This window comes from Solanum dulcamara, chromosome 3 (assembly GCF_947179165.1).
Source record: "Solanum dulcamara chromosome 3, daSolDulc1.2, whole genome shotgun sequence".
NCBI classification, from domain to species: Eukaryota; Viridiplantae; Streptophyta; class Magnoliopsida; order Solanales; family Solanaceae; genus Solanum; species Solanum dulcamara.
This window is the reverse complement of record NC_077239.1, coordinates 77,937,602-77,965,588: the sequence shown is the minus strand read 5'-3', so window position 1 is coordinate 77,965,588 and position 27,987 is coordinate 77,937,602. Positions and strand designations below refer to the sequence as shown.

Below are 27,987 nucleotides of genomic sequence, written 5' to 3'. Positions count from 1 at the left end.
AAATCACTATTTAATTTACCTTTATGTTACTCTTATCACTCCTAAAAGAGAAATGAAACTAAACTTTAAGAGCTATTCAATAACTTGATTTAAGAACTCAAATGAATAATGGTATGGAGTACAGTGTGTTATATCAAAATGATCAGTATTCTATTTTATATGAAGGATCTTGAGCACAAATTTGTATAATATATGGCCACAGAAGTCCAAGTATGTATATGAATCCACCTCTAAGTGAAAATTTTGTTCATGTTGAGTTTGTTTGCATACCTAGCATTAAATTCCTTAAAAGATTAGATTTAAATTTAGATTAGGTTTAAATTTTCACTCGATTTACTCTCAATTTCTTACTTATATTATAGTCTTATACCGAGTGTAATATAAAGAGTAATATCTTTTTAGCCAATTCAACATTATGCTAAAGTTCGAACTTCTACAAGTGAAATTCAAGCACACTCTGATCGAGTGTAACATGTTGGAGTCGTGCTTAGCAAGCACTTTACTCTCCATTTGGCGAAAACTCATGACAACACTATTCGTCGAGTCAAATTCCTACGAATTTCATCGGAAATTAACGATTTATTAATAGTGAAAATTATATGTCTCTATATACATTGCATTAGAATAAAATAAACAAAATAAAAATAAATAGACTTTAGTAAAATAAAGCTCCAAACTTGATCAAATTCTTCTTCTTTTTTTTTTTTTTTTGCAGTGATAGTCCACTAGATAAGAAAATATCAAAATGATATTCATAATATCTTCGGACCTTAATTAACAAAACATATTTCAATATCATTATATCCGCTCAGATTTGTCAACTGAACACGGAAACTATAATATGAGGTCCAATATCGAGTAAACCAAGCATTAATATTAACCTAACTGATTGACTCTATTATCATGATAAGAAATTAACTTTATGCCTAATATACCCCTAATAATTAACTTATGAAGTAAGTATGTATTTGATAAGGTATTTCATAAGTCAATTTAGGATACATATTTATCAGCCCCATATTGAACAAATTTAATTAAACGGATCAAAATGAATTAAATTAATAAATAAGCAAATTTTTCTTTCATTTGGCTAATTATTTAGCCACCCCTACTCAAGATCATAGAAATAAACCTTTTCATCTCTAAGTGGCAGATGTGGAAGCTCAACAATGACTATCTAAAGAAGCATGATCAAGAAAAATACCTAGTGTAAAATTCTTAAGGTTATAAATTAGATCTTCCCACCTTCTGAAGAAAAGCTGAAGACTAATACGTGGCAATTCAATTCACCTTGAATACTTTTCTGTATATACATTAACAAATGTGGTTTAAATGCAAAAGTATAATTGTTTTTATTCTAATAGAATAGAATCTCTATTGTCCTAAAATATAAAAGAAGATTAGGCTTTATGTCCCCTCCATTTGATTGGTAAAAAGATAGAACGAGGGCCCTTTGATAAACATAAATAAATGTGCATACAAGAAATGCTATTAATTCCTCCTAGCTTGTCAATTAATTACTTCTATACTTATCTTTCTAGGCAAATGAAGCCAATAAATGATGACTAGTTAGTCTTTACCACAAGATTTTATCATGTTACAAAAGCAAGGGCATCATTTTTGAGCATTACTAAGGATAAGTTTCTTGACCAATACACACACAAAAAAAATAATTAAAAATTAGCACACAAGTGTAGTTCACTTGTGCATAGTACTAAGGAAGAAAATCAAGAAAATTCAAACTACTCTTTTAGAGTTTATTTACTATATCAACCTAAATAAAGTAACTTTAAAAAATTAAAATTACATAGAAAACATCTAGCTAGCTACAAGAAAATAATTTCTAGATGTCTTAGTAAGAAAGTGAAATATCTCCTTCCCCCCTAATCCTCCTCCAATCTATACATTTTTTGTGATCAATAATATTCCTAGCACATATCTAATTTTGGAAGTTGGGTGGTTCCCCCCAAAAAAAAAAGTATAACTATGTTAAAGCTAGCTTCTTGTTCAGTTCCTATGCAAATATGCTTCTTCTTTTTTCCGGTTTCTCACTTGGTATCTGATATTCGTATTGAAGTCTAATTAAATTCGTATACGCATTGCAGGGTCCATTTGTAGGAGCGACGCTCCCAAAAGAATTTTTTCATTCTCAAAGGCTCAAACAAAGACCTCTGGTTAAGAATGTTTGAATCTCAACCAACCCACCACGACCAACATTGATGTTTGCGATGCTCTTAGACATTAATTGGAGTTTAATTCTTTCTAACAATTTTGGTTATTACGCATAAATAGGTGAATATATAAAAAGAAGAAACAAACATTAATGTGCAATTGTAATTCTCCATTGAAATATCATATTTGATGTCATTAATTAACTTGTCATGACTAGTTGATCCTAGTCTTGTTTCCTAGGATTCTTAGAGAAATTCGTATATATATTGATCATTTATGGGGAAAACACTAAGCTAATAACCTTGTTATTTCCTAATTTCCTATGGTGGAAGAAGCTAAAAAAAATGAAATTAATCAGCACTTGTAGTATCCTATATGATTTTGCTAAGGAATTGAAGCTCCCCACAACTAAGTCCAGACAAATTGGCAGTCCATAAAAAATATTTTTGCTACTTGAATATGATCATTCTGTTTGGATTAGCATGTATAATACTCATTTTAGAAGCTTCAATAAACCAAAAAGCATATGCCAAAACAATGACACTTGTGATCATCAAGTTGTGTTTTTAGCTCATGTACTAAAACAATATCTCTATAATAAATTCCGTAAGATTAATTCCCACTTTTACTTTTTTCTTTGTGTTGGGGTTGGGGCGGGGAGGGGGTTGGTGTTTATGGACAATATAGATATCTATTGACATGCAATTCCAAAAGTAGAGTGGTTGTGATAAAAGAAAATTTGGGGCTTAATCCAATCTCAAAAGTTAACTCATAGTTTTTTTTTTTTTTTTTTGTATATATAGAAAAAGTTAGCTCATGAGTTGAGAATTGTCAAGGATCATATAGGAAGATTAAATCCAACAACAACAACATATCTAGTGTAGTCACACAAATGGAATCTACGGAAGCCAGAGTATATGTACATCTTACCTTTAGCTACCACAATAGTAGGTTGTTTCTGATAGACCCTCGACTCAAAAAAATATAAGAAGATTAAATCACCCCTACATAATCGATGTGGGAAACTCAATTATCCCCAACAACAACATATTTAGTGTAGTCCCACAAATGAGATTTGAGAAAGACAAAGTGTACGCAGACCTTACCTCTGGCTACCGCATAGATAGAATAGATAGGTTGTTTCTGATAGACCCTCGGATGGAAAAATATAAGAAGATTAAATCACCCCTACATAATCGATGTGGCAAACTCAATTCCAAGCAGAGTGTACGTAGTCCTTACCTCCAACTACCACAAAGATAGAATAAATAGGATGTTTCTGATAGACCCTCGGCTCAAAAAATATAAAAAAATTAAATCACCCCTACATAACCGATGTGGGAAACTCAATTCCCCTTCAACCCCAACCCCCACACTCAAACCTTTCAATTGGAGCATGGATAATATAATTAGGGGCGGGGGTGTGGGAATACTTAAATGATCATCATTACTGTCCATGGAGATGATTAAAATGAAATGATGAGTACAAATATTGAACACAAACTATTTTCATAGTATATTTTTACCTCCAAATGTTTAACAAGTAATTAACTCCTTGGTGTCGATGGATTATCGTTTGCTTGGCTTGGCTTAACTTATATAGAAGATTGCTCTATATAGCTAAGAAAAACAATTTCTAGATTTACAGTTGCTGTAAATGGCATAAGGCTAGGAAAGTTAATAACTCATTGATGATCACTCAATTTTTAGGCATTATTGTACTAGCTGACCATCATCATTTCTTGGCATGTGAAGATCAAATTGGGGGAAAATGACACAATTTGTGGACTAGAAAGTAATCCTTGTTTACTTTTTTTTTTTCTTACCAAAAGCCATTCGCACAGGAGTGTTCACCTCCCGTGTGATTGGGGTTGGGGGGGGGGGGGTTGGCAAGACCCCTACACAAAATTATCTTTCTCGTTTACTTATTCTGAAGTTAATGGCACGAAAACTAGAAGAACAAACAATATATGTATCCAACACAAATGAATTGAGACACAACAACAACAATAACATAAATCAGTATAATCCACAAGTGGAGTCTGAAGAGAGTAAAGTGTTCATAAACCTTATTCCTACCACGAGAGACAGAGAAGTTGTTTCAAAGCATAGCGAAAAAAGAAATAACGGAAGTGAAGAAATCATGTCGAAATAATATAGAACATTTTGAGGCACAAATGTTTCTTTAATAATCCATATATATAGCAATAGAAGAACACAAAAAGTACAAAAATTGCAAACAATGTTCATATACCTACACACTAAAAAGATTTTCACTTAATGTGTGTAAATATATGCACATCTTTCTTGAGATAGATATTGAAGTTTTTTTTAAAAAAAACAAACTTAAACATTTTACTCACCAATCGGTCCCTATTTTCCCCTTTTGGCTTCTGAATAAAGCACTTCAAAGTTCAATGAGTAACCACTTTCCACTTGATTTTTGTACACCATGACCAAATATTTCATCAAACTACTAAGTATAGAAATAAAAATTGATCACTAACGACGATTTAATTAGTGATTATTATAGCCAAGACGAAGCTCCAAATCGAGTTCACTTTCATCTACATCTTTCTTCCCTCCTCCTTCTTCATCATCATCGTTAATAAGAGTAGGTCCAATTCTCAGACTAAGGTTATTAGCATCATAATAATTGTCATGCCTCAGACGCGAATCATCGTGGTGATCATGATGATTATAAACATGTTGGTAACTAGGGTTTTGAGGTAATTGGAAATGATGAAATTGATAACTATTCATTTGTGCCCTAGAATAGTTATGTTGTTGCAATTCATCATGACTTGAAATAGGTGAAGCATAGTACCTTGAATTATCAAAGGCATAATTAACTTCTTTGGATAATTTTGATGATTCTTGATGATGAGAATTATTTTGCTTGGCCTTCAACTTGTCTTTTCTATGAATATTCATGTGACCTCCTAAAGCTTGAGCATTTGTGAATCCTCTTTTACAAAAATTACACTCATAGGAACGTCCTATACCGTTGTTATCATCGTTCAATTTCTCCGATTCGCGATCCATCGTGTCTTCGCTTGAGCTATCGGAATAGTTGTTCTTTTCGGATGCCATTTGATGATGAAATTAAGGTATCTAAAATTTCTCTTTCAAGATCGGAAGAATTGAAAACATACTTGAAAACAAAACCCTTATGCACTTTTTTTTATTTGTTTTTGTGTGTGAAAATATACACTTAGCTTGAAAGATGTTTACATGGGATTTGAGAAATTAGGGATTGCAAATCGAAGTTGTTTTTGTAATTCTTTAGTTGAGATGAACATTTTATAATGGAAAATGACAAGGACAATAGAGAAATTTTTGTTTAGTTTTTTAGGTAAAGGCTATTTTTCTTTGTTTATTGTTTTTTTAGTTGAAATTTGGACTAGTTTTACCACCCTGCCGGCTTCCTATATACTTGATTTCAATTATTTGTTGATTTCATTTATAAACACTTATAATTAATGTATTTAGTTATATGGTTAATTACTTCATTTGTCTTAATTTATGACTTATGTTAATTTTTTTTAAAAAAATTGTTTCAAAAAAGAATATCATTCTTGTTTATATATATAAAAATAATTAAACTTTTTATTTTGACTATATATTTGTAGTTATTTTTTTAGATGATTTAATAATATAAAAAATTTAAAATTGTTATTTTCTCCTTTTTAATATATTTGTCTTACTTTATTTTTTAATCTATTTCAAAAAAATGTTTTTTTTCCTATTTTGGCAACTCACACATAAAATGTTTATTAACATAAGATTAAAGTGTAATTTGATACATTTTACATATCTTTAGTTTAGAATCACAAGATTCAAAAATCTTCTTTACGTTCTTAAACTTTGTTTCGAGTTACCAACAAACAAATTGAAATGGAGGGGCTAATATATAGAAATTAATATATAATTTCCATTCCATGTCTCATAGCTTTATACATGAGAATACAGCCATACGTGCAGCATCGACTAAGAGCCTGTTTGAATTGGCTTAAAAGTTGGTCAAATCAATTTTTAAGTTATTTTTAGCTTATGAGAATGTTTGACAAATTTAAAAATTACTTAAAATAAATTAAAATTGACTTAAAATAAGTTTAAAATCAAAAGTAAGACTCTCTCTACTTTTTATTTTTTTACTTATAAATCATTTAAAATTGACTTTTTATTTTTCGACTTAAAAACTACTTTTTTTGCGGTCAATTCAAATGGGCTCTAAATCAGCGGTCACTAGCAACTGCTATCAAAGAAAGTTAATGAAAGTTTAATTTTTCTTACGCCATCATTATTCTTATTTTTCTTTTGTTTTGTCTTCTTGTTCTCTAAGTTTGGAGAGATCAGACTAATCTGATTAGTACTACTATATGTTGAATTAGAATGTTCTAATTAAGATCTAATCTCTTCCCAGATCTCTTCAAATACTTTTTTCTATTGTCCGTTTTAATTTTTTTGTTCTACTTTCTTTTTTAGATTGTTTAAAAAGAATGTCACAATTTTTTTAATTTCAACTTTCCACGAATCATATTTAAAACCATAATATCTGCACATCTTTAATTTAAGACCACAAGAAATCTTCATAACTTTCTTAAACTTTATGTTAAAGTTAAAACATGATAAACAAATTAAAACAAAGGAAAAGTATATTTACTTTTACAATTACTATATGTACATTTTAATGACTAGACCTTAATTATCTCTTCAAAACTTTTTTTGTGTATTAGTTAGCTTTTATTAATATCACAATGCTAATTTTTGATGGCTTATAAACATGATCCTAACGAGAGTAATTGCACTTCCCCAGTGCTACGATGATGATAAATTCATTTAATTCATATAATTGATATATAACATATGTTATTATGAATTGATTACCAAATATCATATACATATATATATACCATGTGAAAGTACCTATCAATATCATTCTCATACCCCATAATAGGTGAAATAGACAAATTCTACTTTCTCACACCTCTTCTATATATATATATATATATATATATATAACTTTTATAGTATTAATGCAACTTAAACGATTATTACTTTGTTTTTTCATGTTACTGCATCAATTTAAATTATCACTCTCCTACTCGCTTTTTTTTTTAAAAGTCGTTCAATTTTACTTGGTTAGTTTTAATGGTTATTTTAACTGGAAATATAATTTCATTACCTATTCAATAACGTGACAACTCACCCACATCATTACAATTTCTTTAATGGTGATCTTCGAATTGTCCTCCGCCAAAGAAGTACATAAAGTTCTCAGAGTCTCACAGATCTTGGAATTTCGTCCTTAATTTCCAACACATTTTAATAATAAAGCTGTCATTACCTCTCTTCTAATATATATATATAGTAATGATCTAGAACATAATAATTATATTAAATACTTTTTCCATTTCTTTTTAGTTGTCATCGTTTTTTGATAGTCAATTTAACTAATTTTTAAAACTAAATTAAATTATTTTAATTAAATGTTATAAAAAAAAATTTTGGAACATTCAAAACTATAAAAAAAATTATAATTAAAAAAATTATATATAATAAATTATAATTTTTTTCATATCAATATAATTTTAAAAAATAATCATCTTAAAATGTTAATTAAAATTTATATCATTTGACTATCTAGAGAAAAAACTGTGAAAAGTGAAAAGGAATGTAGGGGTATTTCTTTCTGATATATTTTTCCTTTTGTTTGAGGTTTTCTTCTTTAAGGCACCCTAACCAAGTTGACTAGGTCAATTAAGAGCCTGTTTGTATGGATTTATAACTTATGACTTAAATTTATATTTCTAAACTTTTTTTTATTTTGATTTCAAAACAAGTACTTGAAAAATATTTTTTATTTTATTCAAATACTACAAAAATATTTAAAAACATCAAAAATAAATCAATTCAAACAGGCTCTAAGTCAATGAAAAATAATGTTGATAATAACATGTCTTGTTGCGCCTCCATAGCTTTGCTATAAAATGATTAATCGGCCAATAATCCGTTTAATTAAGGATTGAAACAATCAAATGTTATTATATTCTATTTTATTTTTGACAATGTCTTAATAACGAAATTAGTGTTAGCAGACGGCAAATTTAGTCAAAAATGCAAATCCAGTTAAGAGTAAAGAGATATAAATATTTAGTGGACAAATCGAAGTTTAAGAATCAATGAAAGTTACACAAGTGGAGTTTCTAATGCATCTTATTGAATTGACCAAGCCCTTTTCATTTTAGTTCTGTTCATTTTAAAATAATTTCAGATATGCGATGCGTTAACTGTTAAGATAAATGTCAATAAATTTACATGGTTGAAGTTTGAGTATTTCTACCTAAAGTTCATACAAAAATATAAGAACTTCAATCATATGTGTATTATATCAGACAAAAATGTCATATTTATGTGAAATTGCACTTTGTTTATTGTAAATTTAGATACATGGTGTCTAAAGTTACCTACTAGTTCTGTTGTAATGCTATAAGTTATATATTTAAAATATCCCATTTTCTATCCAAAAAAAAACTTTAGACACATGGTGTCCGAAGTTATTCTAAAATGAATAGACTTGCAAATATTTACCCACTTACTTAAATGGTGATTCCAAAATTGGATATCGGTGCACTTCGGCTAGACCTGAGAAAGCAACCCGATTGGGTGTCAGAGGATCCATAGTACCTGCAGCCTCGACTCTCCATTAAAGAAGGGAATCTTACATAAATCTTCTAGTTTTGGAGCTAATTACTTAGATACACTCGAGTTTGCAATATTATGTATATGATAAGATTTTTGTGAGTCCAGATACGTTCAGATATATGTATCTCGGGATCCGTGAGGTCAAAAATAAATGTAATTTATTCTAAATACATTGTATCCTAGTATATTCACATGAATCTGGATTACATAACAAATCTCCCTCGCCTTCCTTGCCTCTCTCCCATTTCGTTCATCACTCCAAATACATATATCTAGTGTGTATCTAGTGTGATTCTCATGTATTTGAGATATATAACGAATTTTGCTCGTCTCTTTTTCTATTTTAGTGTATCTAGTAGCAAATATACATGTATATAAGTGTATCTTCCTCAATATATGATAGAAAACTCTTAATTAGTGGTAAGATATGTAATATTTTGAAAGTACAGGTAAATGTATAAATGGCAGTGAAATGTGTCTAATTAGGTAGTTTTTCCATTAAAGAAGCCAAGTAAGCCCATCTATCAACAGTTGGTGTGGCAGTTTTGTTGAAGAAATCTAGGTCCAATCTCTGCCTTAGTTGGGCCTAGATTGTTTGAAGCCCAACGTCTTATAGTTGGACTCCCAAAGTGTTCCGTTTAGGCTTTTCATGTTTTTGCTGTCGGAGAGCCCATATATTACTAATTCAGAAACTAATTGTTTTGTGTAATTTTCTTCCTTTTTTTCTCTATATATTTGATGAGATAAACATTTTTCTGAAACTATTTCTAGTAATATAAGCAATTTTTTGACATTGGATTGCTAGAAAATTATTTTTATTTTTATTATTATTATTATTAATAATAATATTATTATTTTTTTTGAAATTACTTTTATTTCCAACCAAACAACATAAAATAGTTTTCAAAAAGTAAATCATTTTGCAAAAAAAAAATCTTTCATGATAACACTTCTATTTGTCATTACAACAAAGAGACATTTAATCGCAATAAATTTTTCTTGGTGCAAAAGTATTTAGCTGTAATTGAGTTAATGACCATGTATACAAAGTCGTTAAAATTTTTAGCAATATTTATATAAAATGTTAATTATAAATAATCTTATTTATTATTATCTCTAAACATAATATAATATTATCGCAAAATTCTCCATTTGTTGTAGCGTATGTTTTGTTTTGTTATTGAAAGCTATGGTTTAGTAGGGGTGAATTATTTGGCTGAAGTAAGGAAGATGTTGATGAATTGCTCTACCTTTTCCCATACCTTTTCATTTTCAGAGTGTCACTATAATATAGTACAATTCAGCATTGATTTTCGAGCCTGAATATCCCACCTCGTGATGAAAATGAAAGGGATCGAAAACTACCACATTAAACTACATGAAGAAATAAAAAAATAATAAAAAGGAAACATTATATAATTGTTCTTTTTGTTGTATAAGAAAATGTAATACGTAATAAAGTAGTTTGTATTAACTTTTATATTTTCATTCTAGCTCAAATATTGGATGAATATATATATAGTCTTCTTAAGTATTTGTCTATTTCTCATCCTATAAAATACACATACATATATAATGTACTTTAGTATGAGGGAGGGGAAAAACAATATTTTCCACTGACAATGTTTTTTTGGAAAAGAAATATTTCTTTTTTATTTACTTTTTAGTATTTGGTAAACTGAAAATAATATTTTAAAATTATTTATATATAATCTAAGTAAACATTATAGATGAATTAGGTGTTGGCCGGTGTGTAGGAGTCAATAATTTCACTTATATATGGAACTTGTCAAGTAGGGACCATTACTCGGAAAAAATTATTCCTAATTTTTAATAAACTTGTTTATCTAATCTAGATAAAGCACGGGACATTTTGACCAACCATGGTCCATGGATGTCCTCCATATTAAATTCGGATTTGCACTGGGAATAAGTCATACATTGAGGGTAAAACGCTTCCTAACAAAAGCTATTCCGTATCCAAGGGGTCTCAAATCCGAGACCTCTTGATTAAGGATGGGGGATTATTTACCACTCCATCACAACATTTAAGTTAAGTTCATAAAGTAAAATAAAATAAAATCTCACATTACAATACCAAAAAGAAGAAAGTAAATACTAGGGAGTATAATTTAAAAGACATATCGTATATATGGAAAGGAAGTAATTCCAAATGAGCATTTTTTTAAATTTCTTGTTGGACTTTTTGTTTAGAATAGCAAGGCATGGTATGATGAAAGAACACAAGAGACATGACGTTTAGAGGGTCAGAATAATTCAACTGATGTACTGTCTTCAGAGATCATTTTCAAGGCTATTAAGGTCACATTTGAATGTGCCCTTTTGCATTCAATTTGCTTTGGACTCATCATTCATCACTTCCATTCAATAGCTAGGTAGGGTTTTCTTTGACCATCACTTGCTTTTCTTGTGTTGCACCACATCAAGAATCTCCGGATCTTACTTACGAAATCACATTAAATATTTATTGTTATTGTAGTTAGTAAAGCATTCATTTGGGTAAATCAAGATTGATCGAGTTATAAGAGATGAGTATATTCGTTAATATGAAATCGATCCACTGAGTCAATCTAGCCTAACTCCTTATTTGATAAGGTTGGACTAAGATTTTTCAAGCTTATTTGAAATCGAAGATTTTTAGCCTTGCATAAGTAAGCTTGAAAGCTTGACCAAGGTTGGACTGGGCCAAGCTAGTGAAAAAAAAATAATATTTAGTTGAGATTTAATATATAAAAATTGAAAGAAAATAAGTTAATAAGTAACTAAAAATAACACGAGGCTAAACTCAAAATCTACTTATTGAACCCATCAAATTAAAAGCCCAAATCAAGCCTTAAATATTACTCCTGTCGTTTCAATTTTTTAGTTTGATTTTGACGTGATACAAAATTTTAAAAGTACTTAATATTTTTGAATTTTGTGATTTTAAACTAAAGATATGTGACATATACTAAAATGCCAAATAATCTTTTGGTCTTAAACATGCCACACAAAAAATATTATGTTTTTCCCTTTTTAAGGTTATAATTTAAATTGAAAAATAACCATAAAAATCGTATTAATATTGAAGGGTTGGCCCTGTCCAGTTCGATGAGTTGATCATTAACTAATTTGAATGATTAATGTTTTTCCAATACACCAAAAAATTTTTTTAGGTAAAGTTACGTATATATATACTTTTCGGTCAATCCGTTTATCAATATGATCGAAATATACACAACATATAAATTGATACATATGTATATTATACAAATGTTTGATATATTATATATACTACGTATAAACTTTGCACATGTTTTGTAATCTAGATGACCGAATGGACAGACCCATAATTATCACTTAATTAATTTAACTTTATTGGAGTATCATGTTACTAACCACCCATTTTTAATTTACCAACTTTCGATCCATAAATCTTTTTTTAAAAAAAAAAAATTCCATTGCTTGGCCTATATATAGCATCGTTTGCTATTTTGGTTGAAATTTATAATTTTGTATTGCTATCCTTTGCAACTCAGTCTGGTAATTTTTCTTAGTCAATTGATACTCATTTAGATCTAGCATAGGCACATAATTAGTTTTTATCAACACTTTTTACCTGTTATTGAATATCATCTCTATTGTACACAGTATTCATGGATGTTCCCTATATTTTTATTTTTATTTTGGTTAAAAGAAAATATTTAATAGACGGAGTACATTCATCTTGGTTATTTAGACCCTTTTAAGTCCTTAACCAAGCAACTCTCACATAGATGAATAACGTAGAACAATATGATATTTAGTAAGAATTATAAAATCTCGATATAAGTGAATCATTGAGTTTTTGATTTCTTTATACCTAAAGCTCGAACTCGAAATCTCTGATTAAAAATATATGGAGCAGTCTCACCACTGTATCACAATCCATGTTGGTCCGTCAATACTAAAATCATTATGTTGCTAGTAAGACTCTTTCAAGAAATATTGAAATGCTATACCAGTTCAGTTGGGATCTTTTAAATTTATTTTAAAAGTATTGTATATTTTTATATTAAAAATAATTTAATTTTTATATTATTATATATTTATATGTTGACTAGTGAATCTTTATAAATTTATGTATATTTGAAAGTTTGTAAATTTAAACATTAACTTAATAAAGGATGCGTTTTCTCAATGCACACCTTACAATATTTCAATACCTTGTTTATATATGAACTACATTTAATTTTCTCATTTGGTAAGATTATATAAGAATTGAATAATTTTCACAATTTATAGGGTTTTCAAATTGGCATAATTCATATATATGTCATTTATCTTAGCTTTAACTGACATTTATGTCTTCTAACTTTAGTTATACACAAATAAATATTAATTAAATTTATATAAAATTAAATAAATAAACATATAAAATTTAAGAAATCTAAATTACATATTCAAATAAAATTTCAATTTTATATGGTATATCCAAACGACGTATCAATTTATCACATATAAAACCAGTACCTAGCAGGGTGTAGTTGGGGGCATATTGTCAATGATTTAGAATTTTGTCATTAGACACTTTTACCCAAAATCTGATAGTTTGCATGTTCCCGACAACCTCTGGGTGTCAAAGGGCATGATGACATTTCCTAAAAGAGGGAATGAGAGTTGTTTTGGTCAGTGTAACATTACAAACAAGTAAAAGAAGTTTCCTTAATTAGTACAAAGGAGCACTTGTATACTTTCCTCTACTTCACACATGCCCTTCAACCCTCTCACCATTTTTTGTTATCTTATACTCCATTCGTTTCAAATAGAATGATTTTTTTTTATAATATTTTAATTTTAGTTTTCAATATAACATGTTTAAGATCACATGATTAAAGGGTATTTTGATACATTTAACATAATTTTAATGTTTGATAAAGTCTTTTTTATTTTTTTAAACTCCATGTCAAGTTAGACTAGATTTTTTTTAAATGAACAGAGTGCTAATATGATTTAATATACAGTACCTACCAAGTACCACTTCTTATTCAATGGCAATGACACTCGATGACGAAAGTAGAATTTTTATTAAAATCGGTCAAAATATATAAGCTGAATACAATAAGAGTATTTTATGTCAAATTATTGATGACAACTATTAAATAAGGGTTATTTTTTTCAATTTTACATGGTTTAAGAATAATTTTTTTCCCATGATATTTATCAAGAAATTTATTTGATACTTACCTAAGACCCTTTTATATAGTAAATATCTTTTACGCATCACGTCATATAATTTAGCTACCGTTTGATTATAGATCTTGAAGTTGAAACTTGAAATATGAGTTCTTATAGTTGTGATTTTTTGAATTTAAAGTTTTGCGAGTAAAAGCGAAATAATTTCTTTCAAAAGCTCATTCAATTTTTGAAAACTTGAAAATATTTTAAAGATAAATTTTTAAAATATAATCAAATTTTATGACAAAATGGATATTTTAAAATATTTTTTTTGAAATTTGATCCAAAAGTTATGATAAAATGCTAGCTTAAACTCTAGGTAAGAAAACTTAAAAAAGGAGAAAAGGCAATACTGCATGACTTATACTAGCTCCAATTCTAGTACTTCATCAGATAGAATTGTCATTCTTGAATTAAAGTTTTCACAATGGTTAAGGAAACATGAAATTAAAAGTACAACAATATTATTCAGTTGGTCCTTATATAAGCTACATGAATTTTTGTAAAGTTCAGATACATTAATTAAATGTTGGAAGCTATTTTTTATATTCATCATATTGCATAAAAACATCTTAGCTTACTACAGTCTCCAATGTGATAAAAAGCCAATAAGACTTTAGATGCAATAAAATTTTAGTACCTATTTATGTGTTTACTGTCTTTATTTTTCAGTCAACTATACTCATTGCCTAGAGTAAGTTACTTAGTACAGTAGATGTATGATAAGTACTGTTGGTATATAATGCTTAACTCTAAAGTACAATAAAATCTTATGTGACATAACAACACCCTTGAATTTGTTACAAAATTGAAATATTACTGGAACTAGCTAGTGATTTCGGTCGACATATTACTTTTTTATAGTGGTACTTTGAAAAAATTATATAACATTATATTGCGAGATTATGTAATTTTGTTTCATATAGACACTTATACATGTATTTTTGTATCGAAAAACCCTAGTCGCACCTGCCCACATATACAGTTGATTCGCGTGATTTTTAGTTATGATGAGATATTATATGTGCGTGAATACATGTATTCTGCTACGTTTTGAGATATAACAAAATCTCTCTATTATTTTTTTTTAATAAATGGACGCTAATTGTGCTATTTACAAAATTTGCTCCCTTTTTTCATCCAGGAGGTAATACAATAATAATAATAATAATATATACTCCTCAATATTAGGTTGAGGGGCAAGGGAATGTGGGATCGTCGAAAAAAAATTAATACTTAAAAGAAAAATTAAACTTAAAGTAGATTAAAATATTAAATCTCACATTTTAAAGTTATAAATTATAGTACGTACATAACGTGCTTTATTTTTATAATTATAAATCTCACATTTTGAGTAATGGTGGTAGATGTTGAACCATCTTTAATTAACTTCTTCGTGTGTTTACTTTTCATATTTTGAATCTTTTAACAAAAATCATATCTCCGCCACTGGTTCAATCACAAAGGCTTCAGTACTGAACATGAACTTTTCATGAAATTTAATATAAACAAAAAGGGCGGTACTTCATGTCGATTCACTTTCCTGATAAATGCAACATTTTTCCATGTGCGTCAATGAATTTTTACATGCTTGCAAGGCCATAAAAATGAAAATGATTGTCCTTTCTCAAAGATTGTTCATTTACTTGCTTTGTCTAATATAAATTTTATTAATTCCCAAATAGAAAGTAAAGCAAAGCATTAACCATCTTTATTAAAAGATTGATGAAGATAATATAAACAAGTCATGTCTTAAGTTAAAAAAGGTTATTCAGTGCACAAAACATCTCGTTTACATAAGGTCCGCACTCCAAGGGGTGTAAGGTAGCAAGCTAACTTATCTTGACACAAGCATAAGTAATTGATTCCATGACACGAAGGGATATTATTAATTTTTGGTCGTTAAACCAGAACAACTTTATCATTGCTCCAATAAGCTTCTTTCATGTGTCTAGGTAGACTTACTATGTATAATAAATACGAATACTATATCTTAACTATGTCTTTCTAATACCCTAAATTCTGGTATTAGATCAAAGATGCAGACTGTTCATCTTTCTTTGACAATTTTATAGCTAGTATTTTTTCATAATAGATAAAGGAAGCAGACTCATTACACAAAATCTTCTCAAATAACCACTTAAACCCATTAATTATCACATAAAATCATAGCAATAACATACACGCTAATAATAACATATTAATCAAAACTACAAGAAATTGAAAAACAATATAGGAGAGAAAGAAACGAAGACCGAAGAGAAGAACCTATGATTAGCTTTTTGGGAAATTTGTAGTTTAGATTCAAAAGCTTAAATTATATATTTACATTCTAAAAGATCAAGCAAAAGATAAGAACTTCGATAACAATATTAATTTAAGTAGATCTACTAAAGTACAATACATACATAACATAGAAATTAAATATGGAAGGAGACAATAGTAAGAAATTACATAAAGAAATTAAGATAAAATAAAACAACAATATTATCTTAGCTGTCTTCATGGCAATCACACCTTTACATCTTCAATCTCAACTACAAAGGGTGCACTTTTTGTTAGACTTTCTTTTATTTTCTCTTCTTTTTTTCTTGAACTAGTAATTAAAAAGCAACAACAAGCACCACAAACCTTAAAGCAATGGAAATTTGTCCTAAATGTAACCAAGTCTAAGCTCCAAATCCAAATCATCTTTTGATTCACTAATCAAACCAATTCCCAAATCCAATCTCAAAAATTCACCCCTCTTTACCATTTCATTACATTCTTTTCCATTTTTCTCAAATTTTGCACATCCCATTTTTCTCAAATCTCCATTTTTCATCTCATGAGAGCCACCGCCGGTGGTAGAAGAAGAAATTGAATTAGGAGATAATAGTGGGGGTAATGTAGAAAGAAAAGGAGGGTAGAATTTTCTTGAAGGTGAAGATGGTGATGAAACAAAACTAGGGTTAGGGTTAGGGTTAGGGTTAGGGTTAGGGTTTGATTCAAGAATTGTTGGGGGTGATGATGATTGAAGTCTAAGCCTTGCTCTATCTCTTCTATGAACATTCATATGACCACCAAGAGCTTGAGCTGATTTGAATTCCCTTTTGCAAAAGCTACATGTGTAGGATCTTGGTGGCCATAAAAACCCTCCAACGAAATCTCCTCCTTGAAAATCTCCATAATTATTATCCCATGAATATTCTTTAACATTCTTCATGGTTTGGTGTTTGTTAAAGTACTTGCTACTATCTTTCTCCATGGACTACAAAGACAACTAGGAACAATATTAATTTTTCTATTATTTTTTCTTTTTTTTTGGAGGGAAGTGGTGAGGGAAGATATATAGGGTTAAATGGGAGAGTTACTAGCAGAGCATAGGTGATGATGATATAGAGCTTACATTTGGGATATTGTGCTTGTATTTGTGAGAGACAAAAAAGCAGTGGGGTTTGTTGGGGTGTTGGGGGGGGGGGGGTTGAAGAATTGAAGAAAATCCCATTGGTGACATTATATATAGGAAAAGCAGATTCATAAATAGCGAGATGTGATGATTCTTATATATAATTTTTGAATATATTCATAAGTAAGTTGCGAGATTATGAATCTGCTTTTCCTAGTTACGATCCTTCTGTCTCAATTAATTTACACTATTTTTTAGTTAGTCCAAAAAGAATGACATATTTCTTAGTTTCGTAAGAATTTAACTGAAAATTTCTCATTTTATCTTAATAATGATATGATGTATAGTCACGCAAATATATATGACGTATTTTAGACTACGAATTTCAAAAGTCTTTTCATTCTTAAACTTCTGTCTAGCCAAACACCTTCACATTAATTGGGACAGGGGATCGGAATATAACGGAAAATGGTATGATTGGCTGGTCCAGGCTATTATTGAAAGGAAAAAGGGCTAAATATACCCTTTTAACTGTTCAAAATAGGTCAATATTACCCTATGTTATATATTTTGCTCAAAATTATCCTCGTTGTTATGTTTTTGGCTCCAAAATATTCTTTCTACTGATGCTTGTTCCAAAACAATGGAAAATGCACCAATTTTTTCCTTGAACTATTCTAAAATGGGTCATTTTTACTCTTAGCTTGAACTACATTTAGATTAATTGGATTTAGGTAATTATACGTAAGTTTTTGTAATAAATATTACTTCATCTGTTTCAAAATGAATGGTCTCCGTTTTTTTTAATCTATTTCAAAAAAATGACCCTTTTCTCTTTTTGGCAAAACATTAATTTCAAATTTTCACATGACATGTTTAAGACCACAAGATTAAAGAGTATTTTGGTACATTTGACATAACTTTAGTTTAGGACTACAAGATGGAAAAATCTTCTTTATTTTCTTAAACTCCGTCTCAAGTCAAACTAAGTCATTCTTTTTGAAACGGGGGAGTAGTAGTACTAGTAATATATTACCTGATAAAAACGCCAACTAAGTTCCTTTCATGTGCTAAAATTTATTATAATGTGATGAATTTATACCGTAAATATAACTTAATTGTTGGGAGGAAATAATAAATATATATATCCTATCTGGCTTTATCCTGCCAGTTTTAGCCCTTTGCTTATTCTAGGAAATATAATCAGAGGATGTTCCTCTGATTTACAATAAATACAGTTTAAACCTTATGTCATCCTCTTTCATTTACATTTCCAACGCTCAATTTAACAATTCAATTCAATAGTTTTGGATATTTTTATGGATTTTAGTTACAAGAACTTTATAAGTGAGGTTATATATAGATACAATTCAATGCACTTAGACTCTACTAAATTTGAATTCGGGCATCACATAGCTCATTTTTGGAGGCAGCGCTTTCAACGGAAACTTCATTTTCAGCAGTTTGAATTCGAGGCTTATGATAATCAATGATGGAGTCAGAATTATAAATATAAAGAAATAACATATGTAGAAGTCACCAACATAGGTTGTGGTGCAGTGATAAGACTGTTTCACCCTTAACCAGAGGTCTCGGGTTCGAGCCTTGCGTATGAAAAAAAATCTTGTTGGGAGCGCACCCACAAACGGATCCTGTAGTACGCGATCTGAATTTAGTCGAGGCTCCACATGAGCTCCGAACATCGAGTTGAAAACCAAAAAAAGAAAAACATACGTAAAAGTCGAAGAGGGTCGGACGAATGATGTAAGCCCTACTTGGCTAGCTCCACTCCTGCTCATTACAAGTGGAAGGATCCCAATCATTACACCGCAATCCATATTCATCTTAATGCTACTTAATTATTTGAAAATAGGAGTTTTAATATTTTTCAATCCCATCTATTATATTAAAGTTTTTCTTTTCTAGCTAATACACAGTCAAAGCATTTTAATTTGTTCAATTTGTAAACCTAAGAGTTGATGCATGTCAAATATATGTCATCATCAATTTTTCTCATTCTAATTTCCAATTCGTAATCATTATTTATGACAGTTGGTTTAATTTATTCATTTATTTATTTTAAAAAATAGCTTAAAAGTACCACAAGTAGATTTCATATATTCCTTGTATTCTTAAAGTAGAAATCACTAAAAGAGTGATTTTGATCTAAAAATGATAGTATATGCTTAGCAACTGATAGAGAAAGACAATACCTCAAGTGAAAGGCTGTTATTTGTTTAAAGGAACATGCAATTAACCTTGGTTCTAATACATAAAAGCTAGTAGTCAATATTCTTGATCTTAATAATTATGAATAGTACTCTCTATATTCTAATTCAAAACATGTAATGCACTTTTCTTGTCTGTCCCAAAATATAATCTAGAGGTGACATATGGATGGATTTGATTGAATTTGGACGGGTGAAGATAAATTGAGTTTAAGGGGATGGTTATTAGTCCATTTTAAAGTTATTTGGTGTGAAATGAGTTGAAAACTCGGGTCAAAATCTAATTTTCCGTCAAATTCTTACTAAGTTTTAATTGTTTTATTTATTTATTTTTATAATTTTTTAGTATCTAAAAAAAATTATTGCTTTTCTTTATGATGGTTACATACAACATATCAATATATATATGTAAAAATATTTTGACAAAATTTCTTATGGATCCATTTGAGCTAGATATCATCCCAAAATTTGAAAATAGGTTGAGCTAATAAATGAGCGAGCCAATAATCATCACAAACTTTTATGGGTTGGGCGGGTTATGATTTTATGGGCTAATTTTGTCACCTCTCAAAAATAAACTTATCCGACCTCTCAATTTATGTGACGGTGTTTGATAGGACATACATTTTAAGCTATAGATATTTATGTCATCATAAATCATCTCACTAAGGTAAAATGTGAAATTTGAAGTTAAATTGTTCCTTTCTATGTCCCAAATTAGTTGTCTTGTTTTGCTTTTCCAGATTCAAGTTGACTTATCTTTGAAGCTAAATTGGACTAGATCAACTCAATATTCAATATTTTTCAATTAAAATTAAGAAATTAAAAAACTATATATGAAAAGTACTACGAATTACAATTTTTCTCATATAAATTTAATAAAAACATACATTTTAAAATATTGATCAAATTTACATAATTTGACGATCTCAGAAAATAAAAATATGACAACTACTCACGATAGATGGAATGTAAAATATAGAAAGATCATTCTCGTTAGAGTAAATAAAAGGAAACTAGTTTTCATATAAGAGGAGTGCTTTTTTATAATTAAAAATAATTTAATTATAAACTTTTTTTTATTTTACCCTTAATAGCATTAATAAATTATAGCCACACAAATAATGATAACTTGTTTTAAATCATAAGTTTTATTTATTTAGTTTTAAATTCTATGTTTAATTAAATTGTAATCACATAAATTGAGAGTAAGTTACATTGTTGGTACAATCAGACCTCTCTACATATAACAATCATTATTTATGATATTTTTCATTATAATAATCACGTCTTTTGTGGAACCAATGTATCTTTTATAAAATTATGTTATATTATATAGAGAAGTAACTTTTTTTTAATCAATTACCCAGATAGGGTTTTGTATTAGCAAAAAAAGAGCAAAGAGCTAAATCTGACCTTAATACAACATTGAGCCTTGAGTGATGTAATCACTCAAAAAAAATAAATTAGAAGGCTTATAAAATCTACTACGTACAGAGTCTTCTGGGAATCTGCGAAAAAGAAAATAACTAGCTTAGAAATTTGCTCTTTCATATTTGCTCCTAATACTAGGCATTTGCCATTTGTCCAGCAGAAAGAAACCTTTAGCTTATCTAGGGAGAATGGAATAGAATTGAGTGATGAGCATCTGGTGAAAAGTATAGCTAAACAGTCTGCAACTCGATTTCCTTCTCTGAAGCAATGTTTAGTTTGTATTTGCACTTTTTTTTTTTGATAATATTGATGGAATCAATGATTTGTTTCAGCTTCATAGTTGTAACTACATCATTAGCATATTGAGTATAGTCATGGAGTCAAGTTCCAGAATAAAATTAGTATACCCATGCCAATCACATCATTTTACACCAAAGCATTGAAAAACATCCCTAAATTCGGCGTGAATTATGAGTTTCATTTTTGACTTATTAACAATCTTAAAAACTCCCTTTTACTTAATTAACTGAGTTTAAATATACCCATCATGTAACATGAGTGAAATACACCCCTAAATTCTCGCTAAGTTTAGGGGTGTTATCAACAATTCTTTCAATTTTTTATTAAGAATCTCATATTCCTAGAAGAGTTTAAGACCACTTGCGATGTTATGTGGCAGATCGGAGGTGTATTTAAGTTTAGTCAAGTAGAGAAATATTTGTAAGATTGTTAATAATTTAAAGACAAAACTAATAATTTATGTCAAATTTAAAAGTGTGTTTAATATTTCTTTATATTATATTATATGTTCTTTGTATATCGTTTTATTAGAGAACTCATAAATATCAAAACAAACAAAGCTGTCATTTAGAAGTTTTGACGGGAATTGGAACTCCATGCATGTAATGATGGGTACTAAGTAGTAGTTCGTCACGTCGCCCTTTGATTTACAATTCCAAAGTAAAGAAAAGGAAATTCAAGGTAGAGATATACATGATATATATAATGTGAGTGAATTTTATTCCCAAGATTTGATTTCCATTTACAACAAAGAAAAAGTACTTCTTTTTCAGAGTCACTCAAACTATACAAAAGATCGTACCATGTTTACCTCTAGATTTATGGAATGACCGGTGGCCAATTAGAGTCCACCCCCTACCAACATAAATTATGGTGTAAAGGTGAAACTGTTTTACTTTTAATTAGAGATTTTAAATTTGTCAGAGTTTTAAATATGGAGAAAATTTTATTGAAAATGATAATTCTCAAATAAATTTTGCAGTTCATAATTTGAATTTAATTGAGACTTTAATGTAGATTTCGAATACACGGCGAGAAATAAAAAAGAGTCCACCCCCTACGCCTAACCCCTAACCTCCCAACAACCACCACACAAACATAGTTATCCAAAAGTATAATTCAGAGCCGAAATTGCAGTGAGTATTTAATTAATTTACACACCTAGAATAATGCTTTGCTTTTTGTTTTTTTTGCTTTTGACGTCTCTTCTATTAAAGGGTTTTAGTATGTTAAGGAATACTTATGTGTGACAAAAAAGATGGTCAAGAAAGATATCTTCAGTCAACACTGATTCCAACCCTCACAACAATTAATTAGGAATAGCAAACGAGCGGGTCTGCTGGAATATGAACGGATCGAAAGTAAATTATATAAAAAAAATTAAACTATTTATATTTTTGCTTTTGCAGTCTCTTTTATTTGAATGGTTATATTTTTGTACCTTTTAGTCAACTCTACTCACAAATTTCATGATTTCATTTGAGTATTGTGAAATTATTAGATATTTGATATTTATATTAAAATTTGATTAATTTGAATTCATATTATGTAGGATTCTATTTGAGGAAAGCGCTCTCAATCAGAACTTGAATCTAAAATCTTTAATTACTGGAGAATCAATTTCATTCAGTGCATTATATTTTTTATGGTGAAATTTTTTAATATCAGTCCAAATGGCCCTAAAATATTCTCTCTTTTTGGTATTGTTTGGTGATGAACTTACATCAATGTCTATTAGGATGAATGGATGGAATAGAAATTAAGAAACCAGTGGATATTTTGTAAGTATTTATTTGTTTGTTTGCTAGTAATCATGACACTTCTGTTTTTAGTACAACTCACGACATGTATTATTTTTGTCTTTTTTCTTTTTATATGTTAAAAAGTTACTAATATATGCAGTATGTAAAAGCTTCTTATATACTAGTATACATTAATTTCTCCGGATTCACGGTAGAAAGTCATATATTCTAGGAATAGGTAATTTCATATTTAATAGGATTCAAACACAATTTTGCTAATTAAAAATTTAAAAAATATATATTGATTGGGTTTGGATTTATCTTTTTTAAGAATTTTAGGATCAAGTATTTATTATTATGCTAAAAATTGTAGCTGATCGCAAAAACTCAATTTTATTTCTTAACTAAATTCATCACACAAACATCATGTTCGATCATGACTTCGACTCAAATTACTCTGTCCCTCGTGGGCCTTGCCATACATAAGATGTTGCCATTGCCCAGCATAAAGGTTAATTGGTGTCACGATCCGAATACGGGTGTGATGGCACTCATTTCAATCTACCGAGACAAGTCAGCCTAATACCCAACAGAAAAATAGATACGGAAGAAAAGAAATAAATCAAAATTTAACTTAATCGAGAACATGTAAAACAAACTCAACATCCCCCAAAATTGGTTTTCACGTGTACAAGCCACTAATAAATTACCGAAGTACGAAAGAGAATATAGTCACAATGTCTTTGTCTCTAGAATAGGACTAAAACATAATAAAAGAGTAAGAGGTGTCCGCTAGATGGATGTAACAGCTACCTCAACACTCGAGATGATAGCCTCGGATGTGGTATAAAATGCGAGGAGATCAAGCAGGTCCGAGCTCACAACCTACACAAGTGTAGAAGCAAGGGGTGAATACCAAACAACACGGTACTCAGCAAGTGGATAACTAAAACTAAGCCAAGCTCAATAGATATAAGTACTCCTGTCCTCTCAACCGAACCTCCTTAACTAGAACCTGCATAAAATCAGCCCAACTCTACACTTGTGCAATAACAACAGTAATAAATTTCTCATCAATAGTCTCATCAATGAATCATACCAAGTCAAGTTCAGCATACACAGAGTAATATAAGGGTAAACACAAATTAACAAATATCAGAAAGGTGCAATGCAATGCAATGAAATGATGCATGTCTGTCCTATCGGTACACATCCGCTAAATCACAGTCCGGAACCCATGGGGACATTTCTGTCCATGTAACCTGCCATGGAGCGTGTGGCCTTTCCCCTCAATATATATATCCTGCCACGGAGCGTGTGGCCCGACCCCTTTTGTTTCATATCATTTTCAGTCTCAACACAATATGTCAGAACCAATGCAATCAATTCATGTTCATATAATTCACGATAATAACATAACAACAAAAATAATTTTTCCTATCTCATATCAATATAGTCATTTGATCGCCATTTTATATCCCTCACCTCCATTATTACGGCCAATCATACCATCAATAGCCCAGTCCAATTCTCATTACTCCTCAGTGCACATAACAAGAAAATACAAGTAGCTACAAGCTTAAACCGATATTTAGAAATTTACTTGTCTCAAATAATCAAGCAATTACTCCGAGACCTGAGCCTTCCCCTTTCGCTGGGTTTCCAAATCAATATAATCTAATCAAATGAATAATCACCATAAGATTTTGAAATTAACAACATTTAGTGGCAGAAACCAATTGTTCGACGGCGGCACCATTCAAAATTTCAATATTATAATAATAGAATGCTAATATGAATCTAACTATATATAATCTTACCTGATTGTTCTCTCTTTCTTTGCAACGTTTCTCTTCCGTCGTTCGAGCCGCGCAGGTAAGTTCTCGCCTAATATCTTTAACTTTTCTCTTCTAATTAATTATGTACTACAAGTGAAAAAAAATCTACTACTTATTTTAATAAATATGGGACAAGTGGTATAATATATTAACTACATTATCATTTTAGCCCACCAATTAAATTAGTTATCTAAAGTTACCCCTCAACTAGATAACTGTAGTTATCGAATAGTCCAAATAAACCATTAAATTTTATTTTTATTTTTTTTACGGAAAATATCTTTTATAAAAGGAGGAGAATTCGTTCTCGAAAAGACCTAGCGGGTCATTACAATTGGCTGGTAAATGGGCTCTTGGAGAGTATTCAAGACAAGCTGAAGTTATTCAGAATAAGAGAAAATCCTATAGCAATAAGTTTGAATAAGATTGATCGAATAAGCAGTAATTTATCTTAACAATCCAGTAATGGATCACATCCAATTTTTGATTTGTTTTGAATTTAGAGAACATTTCTAATGTTAAAGCCCAATGAAAAACGAATGGCCTTAAAATATAGAGAACTTTATGTAACTATACAATGTTAAATAAGGGAACTTATATAAATATACTATATTAAGAAAATATTTATCGTTTATAGCAATAATATATTTTTTTATTGAACGCTTATAATACATTTATAATACAGTTTTAGTATAATTTTAATGCATATTAGCGAGAATAATTTATAAAACTCATATAATACAAGTTTTATTCATGAATAATATATTTATCACAAATTTTAATACACTTATAATAGATTATGTCAATTTCTTACCAAACAAGTATAATATATTTTAAAACACTTATAATACATTTATATTGCATGCATAATTCACTCTTAATACATGATAAATATATCATAATATTGCTATAGATGGTAATAAATAAAAAATATCGCTAAAATCAATAATTATTTATAAAAATATATTCTCCATAATAATTTTTTCGTTAAAAAACTTACCCCAATAAAAAAGAATGGCCTTAAAATATAGAGAACTTTACGTAACTATACAGTGTTAAAAAAACTTACATTATATATTTCCTATTAACTTTTTATACGAACAATAGTTTTTTTTTTCTTTTTCTTTTTCAATTTGGAATTCAAATGTAAATATTACAAATATTATATTAACATATTAGACGAGGTTAGACATCATCTATCTCGTGTTACATATGTTTTCTCTTTTTGAATTTTAATATACACTAGATAGGGGAGCCTGACCTTCCACCATGAAGATGGCTTTAAATAAATAAAAAAAATACTATCATCTAATAATCTATAATATTCTTATAAAAGCTTAACTTTCCTAAAATCTCATCTTCATGATAGTTATGTAGAGTCAAAATTTTCATTAAAGATGTCAAAATATTATTATGCTATTAGAAGGGTTAGAATAGATAACCTCAAATAATTTTTGCAATCTTTTAACCAATATATTAAATTTTGGACTTATATATATTAAGAAGCGTCAACACTATATATATATATATATTAAATCAAAATTTAACCTATATAAATAATATATTTTTTTATAAAGAGGTGTTACTTTGACACCCGAAGGTAGCTCCGCCCCTGTAATATAATAGTATTGCTGACTTTATATAAAAAGGCAGTCACGTTTTTTTGTAATCTATAGCTAGATACTATATTTAATACTTAGTGACCATGAATTATTTTCTGATAATGACAATTTTAATTTCTTTATCCAGTATGTTGTAAATAGTGGCAAAATCAAAAATTTTATTAAATATATTCAAATTTTAGTATGTATGAAATGTAATTTCTAACCATAGACTCAGTATGGTATCATTTTTTATATACATAATAATTTTTTAAAGAATCGTTTTCTAGTGTGACCATTTTTACTGCACGTGGCTACTGATCATAAAATATTAAACTGTTCTTACCGTCGGTGTTGTTCTTTAGTCCCTGATTTGCTACCTGATGATAACATCTTCAATTAATTAGTGCATCACATTAATATAATTAGCCTATATTTGTTGGATTTTTCTTATAATTGTACCATGTTTTAAAAGTTTCGCTGTAGACTTTTAGTACGTAACCTGTCAAAATCCAAATTAAAAGATTCACCATATCTAATTATTTTGCCGGTGGTTATTATATCATATGACTATGTTTAGAGGGTCCATGCCATTACTTTAGTCTCAATTTATTTTTGTCTTATGCAATGAAAGAGCCAAAAAATTTCGTAAGGGTTCAAAATCTGAAAAGTAGATATATGAACTAGCCGAAGGGGGTTCGACATCTATTATATATACATAAAAAATTATTTTAACTATATATAAATAGTATAATTTTTTGTCGAAAGTGGTTCGGATGAACACCTGACTGTAAGGTGGCTTCGCCCATGCCTATATGTTACTCACTCCGTTCCTTTTTAGTTGTCGCAGTTTCTTGTTTTACAGTCAAAGAATATGAACTTTGACTAACATTTCAAGATGTATTTTTTATTATATTGATATGAAAATAATTACAATTTATAGTATTTGTCGTACAATTTTTGAATTTCTAAATTTTTATGTGAAAATATCGAACTAATATAATCTAATTTAACTTTGAATATTAATCAAATTAATTTTCGAAAAATGTAAAATAACAACTAAAAGGGAACGGACGAAATAATAACACAGAATAATTATGCTCTAAATGAAGAATGAACATTCAAAAGTATCTGTTTCTTTTTAACTTCATTCAAAAATATCTGTTTCCTTTAAACTTTTATATAGTGCTAATGTAAAAATATCATATGATTTGAAGTATAACTATTAACAACAATCCATACAAAAAAATGATAATATAAATTGGTTAAATTCTTTTTAACTTTTTTACTTTGAATTCTCTCAATTGACATGCAAATAAATTGGTTACATCCCAATCGAGTAGTGAACATCAAAAACAA

The 27,987-nt window shown here is 29.1% G+C and overlaps 2 protein-coding genes across 2 annotated transcripts; both read right to left on the bottom strand.

The window, feature by feature from the left end:
- Window positions 1-4,689: 4,689 nt before the first annotated feature.
- LOC129883706 (transcriptional regulator TAC1) lies at window positions 4,690-5,265 on the bottom strand. Its single transcript, XM_055958318.1, has one exon. It carries the CDS (start codon window positions 5,263-5,265, stop codon window positions 4,690-4,692), a length of 576 nt encoding a protein of 191 aa, XP_055814293.1.
- Window positions 5,266-16,606: 11,341 nt separating this feature from the next.
- On the bottom strand, window positions 16,607-17,507 carry LOC129881849 (transcriptional regulator SUPERMAN-like). Its single transcript, XM_055955958.1, has one exon. It carries the CDS (start codon window positions 17,342-17,344, stop codon window positions 16,751-16,753), a length of 594 nt encoding a protein of 197 aa, XP_055811933.1. The 5' UTR covers window positions 17,345-17,507; the 3' UTR covers window positions 16,607-16,750.
- Window positions 17,508-27,987: the final 10,480 nt, after the last annotated feature.

What these genes read in the sequence shown, in the direction of transcription:
- LOC129883706 (XM_055958318.1), bottom strand. Translation starts at nt 5,265, where the DNA reads ATGGCATCCGAAAAGAACAACTATTCCGATAGCTCAAGCGAAGACACG.
- LOC129881849 (XM_055955958.1), bottom strand. Translation starts at nt 17,344, where the DNA reads ATGGAGAAAGATAGTAGCAAGTACTTTAACAAACACCAAACCATGAAG.